This window comes from Elgaria multicarinata, chromosome 1 (genome assembly GCF_023053635.1).
Source record: "Elgaria multicarinata webbii isolate HBS135686 ecotype San Diego chromosome 1, rElgMul1.1.pri, whole genome shotgun sequence".
Taxonomy (NCBI): domain Eukaryota; kingdom Metazoa; phylum Chordata; class Lepidosauria; order Squamata; family Anguidae; genus Elgaria; species Elgaria multicarinata.
The window spans coordinates 31,390,523-31,404,689 of NC_086171.1; the positions used below are offsets into that span (position 1 = coordinate 31,390,523).

Below are 14,167 nucleotides of genomic sequence, written 5' to 3' on the forward strand. Positions count from 1 at the left end.
AACTTCTTCTTCTCCTCCTCCTCCTCAGTCGCGCATCCTCCTCCTCCTCCTCCTCCTCCTCCTCCTCCTCCTCCTCCTCCTCCTCCCCCCCGCCCTCCTCTTCTAGCAACGGGAAACAACAAGCAACCGCTTCTACCCTCTCCCTCTGAGTCGCTTCTCTAAAACAGGCTTCCAGCATTATATACCCTTCTAAAAATAGCCTACCGCGCGCCCGGCCAATCAGGACGGGTCGAATTTCGAATCGGCCCAATCCGGGGAGGCGTCACGGAGAGGTTCGGTCACGCCAGGAGGAGCCGAGATGCGTCGCGCCCGGCCATTGGGCCACTCTGACATCATTGGAACGTGGTGTAACGAGTTTGTTGTTAGAGATTGGGCAGCCTTCGGAGCCGGCGTAATGGGATCACGAGGTGGCGGAGGGGAGGGAGGAGGGGCGGGGAGGAGTAAAGGGGGAGGAGCGAGTGTGGCTTGGAGCAGGAGGGAGGGGGGCGAAAAAGAGAGAGAGAGAGAGAGAGAGAGAGAGAGAGAGGAGGGAGTCGAAGGAGGAGGGAGTAGAAAGAGGAGGAGGTTTGGCCAAGGAGCGCTTTGAATAGGGAAGTTTTGCAGGGGGTTACATTCGCAGTCATCTCAGTGTTTGCAAATATTGAGTAGGTTTCTGAGCAAGTATCTTCTCGAGAGAGCCCAGGAGTTGGAAAACAGCACCAGCAGCAATCGGGAGACTTTGCAAATAATCATAATAAACCATCTATATATTGCTGTGCAATTAAACTTTGCATGAAACTTTGCTTTTTTTATATTATTATTACAAAAAAGAAAGAACTGTCTTCATCTGAAATACCGAGCAGGAATTTAATTAATATATAGATAGAGACAGGGTGCTTCTTCTTCTTCTTCTTCTTTTTTAAAAGGAAAAAGACATACCTTCTCTCTTCGTTGCTTTTGTGTGTGTGTTTTTGTGTTTTTTAAATGGTTTTTTGGTGGTCGTCCTTTTTCTCCGGAGGAGGAGTAAGTGGGACTTTGTAAATAGCTGGTCGTATTTCTGTCACCATCACCTGCCATCGCGATTACCCTCGGCAGCAGCGGCAGCGATAGCAGCTAAAGACATCCGTATTGTTGTTTATATTATTATTATTATTATTATTTTTAACAAGACGTTGCAATCGGACATTGACTTTGCGGAAGGTTTATTGTTGCAACTTCCCCCACCCTTAAAAAAAAAAAAAGACAGAGAGACAGACAGACATGGATGTGCTCCCAATGTGTAGCATTTTTCAGGAACTCCAAATTGTCCACGACACTGGTTACTTCTCTGCTTTGCCATCTCTGGAGGAATACTGGCAACAGGTAAACTAGGACGGGGGTCTTCTGGTTGGCGACGTTGCTTTTGAGCCTTAGGATTCGGAGCAGCAACGATTTGGGTTAGATCCTTGCCTTTTAGTGTGTTGTTATTCTGTTTTATTTATTTTGAGCTTTTAAGAAAAAAGAAAGAAAATGGCTTAATTTTTTAAGCAGGTGTGTTTGGCTGTTCTGAAATAAGTGACATTATTATTATTTTTGTTTCTTTTTAGAATGCATGATGGTTGTTGTCTCTCCTTCTTTCCCATTGCATTGCTGTTCTGAATGGCGCTGTCAGATCTTATGTACAGTGGCTGATGTGTTTTTGAATGCTTGCTTTCCACTCGTGTGTGTGTGTGTGTGTGTGTGTGTGTGTGTGTGTGTGTGTGTTCTCTCTCTCTCATCAAAACAGCCGCCACTAGAGTGAAATGTTGCCATCTCAAATAAATAAATAAATAATAGCATTTTTTTTAAAAAAAAAACACCCACAAGTCCTGTGTTTCACATTTGCTTGATCCAATTCTTGGCAAAAAAATAAAAAAAATAAAATCCTTGGAAGCCACTCCAAATGCTACAACTATAGCTTGTCATCTGAACTGTTTTTTTATTTGCAGAGTTATTTCCCCCTCTGCTTTTTTTTTTAAGTAAATGTACGCTACTAATTTTCATGACAGTGCAACGATTGCCAATCTTCTCACGACCTGCTGTTTTACTAGTTTTACGAAGTATTTTTTCTCTCTCTCTCTCTCCTTTCTCCCTCCTCCCCCCCCCGCCATGAGTTGTCAGTCATATGACAATGACTCTCTTCTGTTTTGTTTTCTCTCATAATTGCTTTGAGTCTTTCTGCTGAAAGATCAGGGTTGTTGCTTGCCTTTAATAGACACCCCCCCCAAGTAATTGGATTATTTGGAGACAAGATTTATTTTTTGCATTATCTTGGATTTTATTTATTTATTTATTTATTGGGGGGGGGTGTTGGCAAAGAGGCTATGTTTACTTGCTTCTTCTCCTTGCTGTAATATTTGCTCTTTCACCCAACTGAATGCCCAGATCAAATCAAGTGTGGCTTTTATTTGTTAAAGCTTGAGGAACCTATGGAGAAGATCGAAATCCGAAGTGTTAACAGCCTTTTTACATGTTTTGTAATTGCCTTCTCCATTCTGTTCTCCGCCCCCCCTCACTTCCCACAATACTCCCAACCCCCTTTTCTCTCCAAGGCAGCACAGATAGAACGTGATTGAAATCGATCTAAGTAGTTTCCTTCGGGCGCCTTGGGATTTTTGCTGAGAGCCAGACTTGAATCCCAGTAGCCTTCAGGAGCATTTAAAAAACCCTCTGAGTGCCTGGCTGGCCCTCTGAGCTGATTTGCATAATGGGGGGTATTTTAAATCAGCCCTGTTATGAAAGTTTAACCTGCTCTTTCTATAAATCCCCTTCCTGTTTCCTTATAAGAACAGGGCATTGCATTGCGTCTTAAGAAGGTGAAGTGTGTGTGTGTATTTAAGTGTGTTGTAAATCAGTTTCCTAATTATAGGCAAACCTATAAATATTGATTAGGTAGCATTACTTGTACACTTTTCCCCTTCTGATGCCCTCTTCCTCCCCAACCTCGGTTAACAAGGAAAGAAAAATCTACTACCCCCATTTTATGCAAGTTGACTTAGAAACAAGTTCCACTGTGTTCACTGGGGTTTACTCCCAGATAAGTGTGCATAGGGTTGGAAAGAGGTGTGTGTAAGTAAATTAGGAGGGTACTGTGAGAAACTCTTTAAGCTGTCAGTTAAGGGGGGCATTTTCTTTTGGGGGGGCATCTCTGTTTATGCTGGAGATCTTGTTTAAAAATAAGATGGGTAATGCTTTGCAGAGGACAGATTCTCCCATTAATATGCAGAGACCCTATATGTTAGTCCCATTAATATGATGATCTTTGATGTGCTGCCACCACTCTAAAGTAATGCTTGGATTGCTTCCTTCTCTTGCTTCCAAAGGTCTATGTGGTTTGGGAGGGGGTGGGTGGGGGGGGAGACTTTGTGTCACTCAAGGGATTGTCACATCTTTGGAGGAGTAAGGGTATTTATTTATTTTTGACATGTCCCATTGCATGTAGATTTGAACCATGTACTTTCTTGGCAAGGTGTCAGGATTTTAAAAGGAAGTCTCCTTTGGCATGGAGTGAAAGAAATAGGGAGATGACTCATGTAGTTGCACTCTTGGCCAGTAGATAAAGTTCTTGTTCGTTGTGAGACTCCCAGCAGGACCTTAGAAGTTGTACTTTTCCCTATACACCCCCCCCCCCCCACACACACACCCCATACCATGTTATAATTTTGAATATTTTGTTACAGAAATTCCTTAGGCCACTACAACCTCCACAAGAAGTGCCTCGTGTAATGCGAGGCGCATGCCAGTGCACTTGGAGATGACATTCTTTGAATGTCTCCCTGAGGCCGAGTTCTGATGCGCAGGAAATAGGTCGGCTTGTGGATGCCCCCTGAATCTGGATCGTCAGCCACGCATGCTGCTTGAGTTTAGGGGCAGAGGTAGTAGCCTTCATCGCCTTGGTGGAACTCCAGTTTGGTATCCTCTGCAGAGATAGCAAAACTACTTTTGAAGCCCTTGGTTAATGACATACAGGAAAGCACAGAGAGGCATGATTAATGTTTGGAGAAGGTCCAGTTGAGAAGAGTGTGACTTTAGAGCGAACTTACTGAACATCTCCTTTCTAGGAGATGGCTATTTAGTTAACGTACTTAGAGTCATGGATGGAGAATGTAGGTAGGTTAGAACTCTTGGGTTTGAACCCTTGCCCAATTCTTAGGAATTGTGTTGTTTACAGTAAGTCATCAGGGTGAAGGTTGAGTATCCTTGTAACTTTAAAGGAGCCTAGCAACCAGAAATAAACAGCCTGCCTTTGTGGGTATGTGGCCTGGTTGAATTTCCAGGTGGTATGTTTATCACAATAGGTTTTGGGTTATTATTTTTTAAAAATGATTATTTGATTTTTATTTTGTAGACTTGCTTAGAGCTGGAACGGTACCTCCAGAGCGAGCCTTGCTACGTGTCTGCCTCCGAGATAAAATTTGACAGTCAAGAGGATCTGTGGACCAAAATTATTCTGGCACGTGAGAAGAGGGAAGAGTCGGAACAGAAGGCTGCATGTCTCCCAAAGGAGGACAGTACAAGTAGCCAGAGCTTAGAGACTAACAGTTTGAATTCTGATATCAGCAGTGAATCTTCAGACAGCTCTGAGGAACTTTCGCCTACGACTAAGTTTACCTCTGATCCCATAAGCGAAGTCTTAGGCCTGGCCAATACGGGAAACTTGAGTTCATCGGTCACTTCTACTCCACCTTCTTCCCCCGAGTTGGGCAAGGAGCCAGCTTCACAACCGTGGAATTGTGCGCCTGGTGAATTGCATTCACCGGGCAAAATTCGTACTGGTACTGGTGGAAAGACTGTGGAAAAGGGTACCCCGGTCAACGGCGATGCCTCTCCGGATGGCAGGAGGCGGGTCCACAGGTGTCAGTTCAATGGGTGCAGAAAGGTTTACACCAAAAGTTCACACCTGAAAGCACATCAGCGTACCCATACAGGTGAGTACCCTTGTGGTCTGCTGGAATTGAACAGCATGTCTTGCTGTGGGCGCTCTGAATATTAGCCTTGGAAAAGAAAAGTGGGGTATGAATATGAAATTAAGATGGGGTTTCCTCCCTGGGCATGTGCGGATTCCAGAACTCCTTGTCTCATCCCACCTGGCCACAAAGGGACGAGAGCATGGTTTGAAGGCATGTGATAACTGTGGCAACCATGGTGGAACTAAGCACATCTGGGCCTAGTTAGTTCCTGGCTACAAGATAGCCTGGAAATCCTATCTTGGGAGTTTCATGACTTCCATCATAGGATATAAATGAAATCAGGAAACCTCCATTGTTCCCTATTCTAATCGCCCTGACAGTCAACTTCCTTTCAGTAAGATTTCTGTGTCCTGCAGCTTGGACCCTTAAGATGTGGCAGGCTACTGGTGGTCCCCATTCCACCTTATTATTCTTCCTCCCCACCTTCCCACTGTTCATGACCCACAGAAGAACTTGTGCACCAAAATGGCATTAGGGATAACAAGTCTCTTCCATCTCTGGCAGGGGTGGTGGGCAGATGATGGCCCTCTAGGTGTTTTGGCCTACAACTCCCATTATGCTGTGTTGGTTCGATCTCATGAGAGTTGTTGGCCAAAACGTGGCCAGCCACAAGTTGCCCACCTCTGATCTATAGCTTCAGTAGAAATGCTGTCCTTTATTCCAGGGAGCCATCTGGAGTTGGCTAGCTTTACAACTGACTCTAGTTGGTGATAACTATTAGGAAAACCCTTGTTGCTAGCAGTGTCATAACATTACACAATTTCTGGAGCAAGAGCTCAAGGCCATCAGATGATGCAATACTAGCTGAGGTTTCCCAGAATGCATGGCATGACTTCCTCATTCTTTTCCATAAGCCCTTTGCAAGTGTCTCTGTGCCAAGCTTAGAAGAGGCTGGTTCCTGTTTTTGTTTTTTAGTTACCCTATGCCTGAGAAGGTGCACAATTATTTAATCTTTTCCAACAAGGTCAGGAGGGTGGGGGGAGAACCTGGAGAACAGATCTGAAACTTGACAACAGAAAGGAAACTGAGAAATGCCTCAGAAATGGGGAATTTAATCTTGACTCTGAACGGCAAATTCCTCATTGATTCAAAACTGGATCTCTTAAACAGCAGAAGTGTGGCTGGTTGGCTTTAGTGCTGGTTGTGCCACAAACTAGCTCTGTATGCATAAGCGGAAGTAAAAGAATCTTTTGAGAGATGCGTTTATAACCGTGACAATGAAAACGAACTCTACAAACCTTTTATGATTTTGTGGTTTCACTCACATTGCTTAGAATACAGAATTTTACTACTCTGGAGCTTGGATTTCCAAACCAAACCTGGGTTCCCTAGCTTCTCGGGAGAGGATGTGAGTTGGATGGGCCCTTCAAGGCTTGCGTAAATTTTTTATAGTGGAAGTTGCTGGCAGGCTTCCTTTTTTTTTGGCATGAATGTTCTACAGTTGTTGATGGCTGGTTAGATGATGCGCAGAGGCACTTTGCAGTTCTCTAGAGCAACCTTCCGCACCTTGACAGGAACAGTTCAAGGTCTGCTCCTCAGAGATGCTTCTTCCACAATTTCAAGGGAGAAGAAAGATCTCTCTGCTGGGGTTCCCCTGCTCAGCACTAGGGCAAATTGAGGAAGGAGTAAAGATCATGCTTTCATATGCCCGTTCTTCTATGGAAATGAAACTTAATTTTTAAAATCTTTTTTTAGTAGTTTCCAGGAAAAGAAGAAGTATGATTTGCAACAGCTAAGCCATAAAATCTTCCCGGAATCTCTGGCTAGAACCCCCCCCCCTTTCCTGAATTGCTGACTTGCCTCTTACGATCCTTATGCTAAAACGAAAATTGATTTGAAGATGGTTTTATTCTTTATTCCCTGGTCCCCTCCTTCCCCCCCACCATACACATCCAGTTCTTGTCTCACGTATACCTGGAGAGGTGGCTTTGTGTATTACGAATTTAAAAACAAAGCACTCCTTTACGAGTAGTATCTCTTACAGCTGTGCAAAGATCTACTGTCCAATCTTCTCAGTTCAGGGGCAGATTCTGTCAAACTTGCTAGATCTTTTAAGAGAGAAAGGAAGGGAACAAAAGAAACTCTGGGGAAAGCGTACTCTTTGAGTTGTGGCTTCCTACCTTTTACATACACTGGTTATGAGTAAAGCTGGCATCCTTCAGTCTTAGCGTTTGATTGTAGATAATTTGTTGCCATTTTATGTTATAGTAATCTAGCAAGTCTATGAAAGCTACTAGTCCATAAGAATATTTGCTACTTTACCCCCCCACACACACACACGCACACATGGCAATATCAGTCATTTGAGGCCTAGAAGAAATAGAGAATCAACTTTTGCAAAGCTTCCCATAATTCTTACTCGCCCCAGGTGACCAGCTAAGTGGCGATTGTACAAGCCTACATTCTATATACTTACAGAATATTCCTAGCATGCAGAAGGGTTCAGGAGGCTTCCATTACTGGCATCTTCCAGCCAGGCTGAATGTTTTGCTGTTGCAGCAAAGCTGTCAACTCAGAAACATCTACATTCTCCGTCGGCGTTCTCAGAAGTACTTAGCATGCTGTTATGAAGGGAAGCGAGCAGCCGTGTTTCCTATGCAAAAAAAAACCCCAAACAAACACCCCAAACAAATAAATCAATATTCATCTTTGGTTGGAGAGCTACGGATGTTTAATAATCTGGGATGTTTCATTTTGCAGGAGAAAAGCCTTACAGATGCTCATGGGAAGGGTGTGTGTGGCGTTTTGCGAGGAGTGATGAGTTAACCAGACACTTCAGAAAGCACACAGGAGCCAAGCCTTTTAAATGTAATCACTGTGACAGGTATGTGAATGGAAACTCCCTTTTTATCACCTGTATGCTCTTTTCCCCCTCAAGTCCTTCCAGAGAAAGCAATGAGGGTCAAACTGCACGCTACATTAAGTATGTAGTGTGTAGCTTCCCATCTGAGAGTATGTGTGGCCTGGTTTGGATCGAAATCAGCAAGCCCTGGGGATGGATTTGAATTTTCCACCCCATCATTGGCTTCCCAAAATCCCATCCACCCCGTGTATTCGTAATATATGACTAATGCAGATTATTCATAGCAATAAAACATCTTTCTCCATCACAGTGCCCTCCAGATGTGTTGGACTATAACTGTAATCATCCCTAGCCAGCATGGGCAATGGGCCTGCTGGTTGAGGATGATGGAAGCTGTAGTCCAACCAACATGAAGTCCACTCAAAGACGTCTTTAAGGCTGACAATTAGTATGTGAAAATACGGGGATAGATCCAGAGTTAGCCAGAGGAGACCCATTCAAATAAATGGGGTGTAAGTAGACAAATACCTCAACTGTGCAGGGATTTAAAATGTGGGGAGGGGGGAACCTCCATTGGCTTTCAACCAGCCTTTCTTGTTTCACTTCTCGCATGGTGGCAGTGGGGGAGTTTCGGGAAGCAAACTGCTGTGGTGGAAATGTTTAATGGTCCTCTCCTGGTGCGTGCTGGTCCCCGTTTTAATTGTGCATACTCAATCACATGTGAGAAAGCAAGAGAAGTTGCAGTATCACACTCTGTAATTAATGTAATGTTAGACTGATCCTGAGTTGAGCATTTTACTCATAAAAACACTAGGGAAACTCTTTTGACACACATTGCATTAGGCCCAATTCATATGAGCTCTTTTTAAATAAAGCATTCAAATTTATTGATCAGCAATAGCAAAGTTTTATTTTCCAACAGCAAAACCAAAATATATTTTTTTAAAAAACCCAACACCTTTGATTAAGTGAATACTTCCTCTGTTTACGGGAAAGCCAATTCCTGTAGTTATGTATACAATTGCATATTCCAGAACAGCCTGATTTGAAATCCAATGGAAATACTCCTAGAGTGGGTTGAAGTTTTCTGTTTACAGATAGATGGAGAGCTTCTGTGTAGATTCAAGCTGAATAATAGAGCAAATAACTGAGCAACTTGCTGAGGCTGAGATACAATCGGATGCCTTGCTCTCGGCTCTCCCCAGTTTGAGTCTGTGTCTCTCTGGCTTCAGATCAGGAACAAGTTAACAGAAGTTTGTAGAATCTCCTTCAGGGCCTGAATGAAGGTCTCAGAGGAAAGATTAGGGTTAGCTCTCTACGGTGTGGTTTCAAATATAGCGAATGCTGCAACAGTGTAAGGCAGGGGTGGGGAAGATCTGGCCCACCAGACGTTGTTGGACTACAATTCCCATCAGCCCTAGCTAGCAGATCCAGTAGTGAAATATGGCTGTTGTAGTCCAGCAACGTTTGGCTGGCCACACATTCCCCACTGCTGATGTAAAGTGAGGGACTTGATGAGATTCTACAAACTCTTTTCCTTTTTCTCATCCTCTGCCCTCACCTTTTGTTAGTATAGTACTTCAAAACCATTTATTTTGCCTTCTAAGAAGTAGTTCTACCACTGAGTGGTCTTTTCTCCACCTCTCCTACATTTAGTTGGAAGTTAGCTGGATTCTCACCAGACTTCTATCATGGTGGGTTATTGATAGGGGGTCAGGAAGAGAGTCCGTTGTAGGAACTAGTGTGTTCTAAGGGCTGGAGCTCCTTAGAAGCCCTTTGGGGTGTTGCACTTCTTCAGCCTGATCTACCTCATGGGGTCGTTGTTGGCACTAATATGCCATTCTGAGCTCTTTGGGGTAAGGGCAGGATATAAATGTAAATGCAACCAGTGAAAGATCTGATCACAATTGCTGTGCCGTTTATCAGCTGAGGGGTCGTCTACACCAAGCAGGATATTCCACTATGAAAGCGATATGAAAGCGGTATATATAAATGGCAGGAACCACACTATTGTTTTATAGTGCTACTGAAGTTCACTGACAACTGTTGGGGCCCATGACACGTCCACACCAAGTAGGATATAACACCATTAAAGTGGTATGAAAGCGGTATGTGTTATGGGCCCCAACGGTTGTCAGTGCACTTCAGTACCACTATAAAGCAGTAGCGTAGTTCCTGCCTCTTATATACCACTTTCATAGTGGAATATCCTGCTTGGTGTAGATGAGCCCTCAGATTCAAATGTTTTGCTCTGATGCCACAGCCTGCAATCTGACCACGTGGCGGAGTGATCAGACCACTGCTGTGCTCACTAGTCACCTAGTTAAGAAAACCTCGCTATGTTCAAAGGTCAACTTACTTTGATTGTTATGGGAGTTACTTCCTGCATATTGTTTAGGTTTGTACATTTAGCATGCTGCATAGTTGCAAGATGCTCTGTATTTCCCTTGGCAACAGTTGCTCATGAGGAAGGTGAGTGATATTCCCATTTCACAGGAAGGGTACTGAGGCTGAGATACAGTACAGCGTCAAAAGGTCTTGTGCTCATGTCTTCCAAATCAAATTCCATATCTCTCAGGGCTTCACCACAGCCCTAATGGTCTACTATCATTCCACGTACAAATTTTAGAACCATAGAATAGTAGAGTTGGAAGGGGCCTATAAGGCCATCGAGTCCAACAGTGCTCAGTGCAGGAATCCACTTTAATTCACCTTTGACAATTTACTTAATGATCCCCTCTTCTTCCTTGGCAGGTGCTTCTCCAGGTCTGATCACCTGGCCCTTCACATGAAGAGGCATCTCTGAATGGGTGAAGAGATCGAATCCTGTGGGCTAAGAGGCTTCAAGGTCAACCGGCCTTGAAAGAAGGGATGCGTATTCCAGCCAAAGCATGCCATTTTGCACCCTAACCCAGTCTTCAGAGGGCTAAACAAGTCATGTAAGAAAACGGCATAGCGACCGCACGGTGTGGGTCTCATCCGCTGGCACCCTACCTTCTGAGTGGCTTCTACCGCCTTCTGCCGTGAGCACGTGCACTGAGAATGTTAATGATTGGACGACTGTATGTTATTGAGGATCTACTGGGCGACTGTATGCTGAGGCACATTCATTTTTTTTCCCAATTTTTTGTTTTGTCCCTTGTGGTTGTTTTATAACCGTAAGAGAGAAAAGGTCGGCTGAATGGGGGATTTTTTTTTTAAAAAAAAATTGCGTATGTAAGGGAGTATATCGCAAGATGGAGTGAGCACCAATCATTTCCATGGGGAACGGGGTGTCGGCACCTTTTTTAAAAAAAGAAAGAAAGGGCACAGTAAGGGAGGGGATGTAAAGTCAAGACACCAGAACTGGAGGGAGGGCCCCCTATCCTGTGTGAGAGGAGCTTTTGGTGTCTGGTCCAGCTATTAAATGTGCAATGTGTCAAGTAGCTTTGTTTTACTTGCTACAGAGCTCATTTGTAATCCATTGTATAAGCTGTGTATTTACAATATAACACAACCTATAACTTTTTCATTATAATACAAAGGTTATTGCATGGTTCTGGGGAACTATATGCTTTTCCATTCTTTAATCAGGACTGCAGGTGTTTTATTTCTCTCTCTCTCTCTCAATTCCAGTTAAAGCTGCTACAATGCAATTGGTTTAATGTTACATAACATTCACAACCTGGATATATATATTTTTTTTCGTCCTGTTGTGTGGATAAAACCACTGTAGGTTAGAAACTGTTTTTTTTTAAAAAAAAAAATATTAAAATAAATCTCATGCAGCTATTTCCCCCCTTTTATTTATGCCTTGAGGTCTCATTTCTGGTTTTCTAGCTGTTAATGCACTGTTGACCTTAATAATGGTGCCTTATGCAAAGTGATCTCCTCTTGTAGGGGGTCTTATACAGGGGTATGGGTGATGTATGCTTCATTAAGGCTCTCTTGTCACCTGACGCTTGTACTGTAAACAAATGTATATTATGAAGAGGTGGAGAGAACATAAGCAGATGTTCGGGTTTTTAATGTATAGAAACATTCTTGCCATATAGAACTTTAAAAATTCCAGGAATAATCTGACCAGTTCTGCCAACTTGAGAATCCCTGGGTTTTTGTTTTTATATTTGGCCATGCACAACCCCGTTTCCTTATCCCCTAACCCTTGCCAAATAAAACCCTGTACTCCAAAATATTATGTTTCTCTTATGCATAGTTAAAAGTGCAGGAGTATTTAAAAAAGAAGAAGAAAAGTATTTGCTGAAAAGGCACAAGCTCCATATCTTTCTCTTGGCTAAAACAGAAAAAAAAATCAAGATTTTTTTTTTGAAGAAAAACAAAAAAAATAAAAAATAAAAAAGTTATCCAGTGGGCAGAAAATGTCTAATGTATGTATATTCGTGTGTACACTATCTGTAGCTCCATGTGTATGTGTGCGTGCACGCGTGTGTGTTTGTGTGGGTGTGCGTGGGTGTGTATATCTATAAATATATAAATATATAGATAATATATATATAAAAAAATGTTTTAAATGATTGAATTGAGTTCTTTGGTAGAAAATACCACAGCCCACGAGGAGCCCTCTGTTTTCCTGCATTTCATATTAACGAAGCAAACAAAAGTCCATATATTAACATGTAGAACTCACCACCTTTTTCACTTGTAGGCCTCTAAAGGGTTTTATGCCAACATCTGAGGGAGGGAGATTGGGGTTCTTATACTTAACAAACTATAAAGCTGTTATATCTCGCTTTGGTGAAGGGAGCACTTTGCATGCTCAAAAATCCCCTGGTGTTTATGGCCCTGCTCACCTGGTGCTCCGGAACCCCTCTGAGGGGTTCCTCTACATGCCACTGGCAGAACTCATGGACATTGAGGTGACTTTCCATCTGTTGCAAAGAACATTTGAAATGCCACGTTACTTTGTGGGCCAAACTTGCCTACTTAGGTGTTTCCAGATCCTCTAGAAATGCAAATTCCACAGCCATTTAAAGATGGGCATTCCAGTAACTTCCCCCTACCCAAATCTAGCCCCTCAGCTCTTGTCCTCCAAGCCTATCTAGATAGGAAGATCTAAGAATGAGGCCTTTAATTATTTTGTTACTTTAGGTGTTGACCTTTGAGCTCAAGATGCAAAGCAGATTGATGAGAGATTAGAAATAGCTCTTCCCCCAGAAGGTAAGCCCATGAGGTTCACCCCTCGCCTCCCCGCCCTTTTTTCAAAACCTGCCTCCCTTGACAACAGTGACATATTTACATGCAAACCACATCTGTAGCCCATTTCTTGCTATTTTGGGCAGCTTTTCCTGGAAATGTTGGTGAAGATTAATAGTTCTCTAAAACGCACTAGACACCAATTTATCTGATTCTAAGGAACACGTGGGCCGACACGGTTTGCATTGCTTTTATGATTTTTTTTTTATATGCTTGAAAGTGCACTTTTTTCTTTATAACAAAAAAGTAAAAATATTTCCTAGGAGGAGGCCATAGTCGCTACAATCTATGGAGCTCTACTGTAAACATGGAGCTTCATGCATGCAGGGGCTGCCTTTTCCTTTTCACTGTTGGGGGAATTAATTATAGCTGCAATGACAGAGGCCATTTCGTACATGAAACATTACCCTTCCTGGGCACGTGTGTATCCACACTCATGCATCCAAGGCAATTAAGGAGGGGTTTTGTTTCAAGGGTTTGTTTTCGATGGGATTTTTTTTTTAGCCTTATTTTCAATGCCTTCTACTTAGCCATAATAATGCCAATTAATATAAAAAAAGGAAAACAGATTTTTTTTTTCCAAATAAAAAATCCCTTGCATAGCTTTTCTCAGTTGTGAAATATCAGTCATTTTGGATGGGGCCCGTCTGCCATATGTCAATAAATAAATGCCTGTCAGTTTTGTGGTTAAATAAGTACATTTTGTTCAGGTGATAACTGAGCCTCAATCAAGCTGAAAGGAAAATAAAATTGCTTGAAATTTCAGAAGAAAATTTCTATTCGTAAAATTTCCTTTGTTTGTTCGTTTGTTTTTTTGGAAGCACCCTGTTATCTAAAGAATCTCTTTGTAAGATTTTTGTAAAGAAAATTTGTTTTACAAGATTTTATTTGAAATTGTTTTTTGCAAGATTGTTATATTTCTGTATGAATGTATTTTTTATTGGAATAACATAAAAAAAATTCTTATCAGCATCTTTGGTCTACTTCTGTTTTTTTACTTCAACAAAATTGAATTGTTAAGAATGTTGTATTATCTGGGGTTGGAATCCAGAATCCTTATTATCCTAAATCACTGTGAACATTATACTTTCTCAGCTCTGGGTAAAGACAATGGTTCTTAAATGTATTACCGAATAAGAACTTCTGCAACTCACATGTGCTTCATTAGATGCAAAATATGTAAAGCTGTATTTGTGTGTGTGTG

The 14,167-nt window shown here is 42.4% G+C and overlaps 1 protein-coding gene across 1 annotated transcript; it reads left to right on the forward strand.

Moving 5' to 3' along the window:
• Positions 1 to 547: 547 nt before the first annotated feature.
• Positions 548 to 13,935, forward strand: KLF6 (KLF transcription factor 6). The gene is made up of 4 exons (XM_063125685.1): positions 548 to 1,341; positions 4,346 to 4,925; positions 7,668 to 7,791; positions 10,525 to 13,935. The coding sequence occupies exons 1-4, from the start codon at positions 1,240 to 1,242 to the stop codon at positions 10,574 to 10,576; spliced, it is 858 nt and encodes a 285-aa protein (XP_062981755.1). The 5' UTR covers positions 548 to 1,239; the 3' UTR covers positions 10,577 to 13,935.
• The last annotated feature ends 232 nt before the right edge of the window (positions 13,936 to 14,167 follow it).

Excerpts from the sequence above, each read along its gene's own strand:
- KLF6 (XM_063125685.1), top strand. The coding sequence starts at position 1,240 with ATGGATGTGCTCCCAATGTGTAGCATTTTTCAGGAACTCCAAATTGTC. Across the intron at positions 4,926-7,667 it reads ACATCAGCGTACCCATACAG|GAGAAAAGCCTTACAGATGC; the intron begins GTGAGTACCCTT and ends TTCATTTTGCAG. Across the intron at positions 7,792-10,524 it reads AAATGTAATCACTGTGACAG|GTGCTTCTCCAGGTCTGATC; the intron begins GTATGTGAATGG and ends CTTCCTTGGCAG.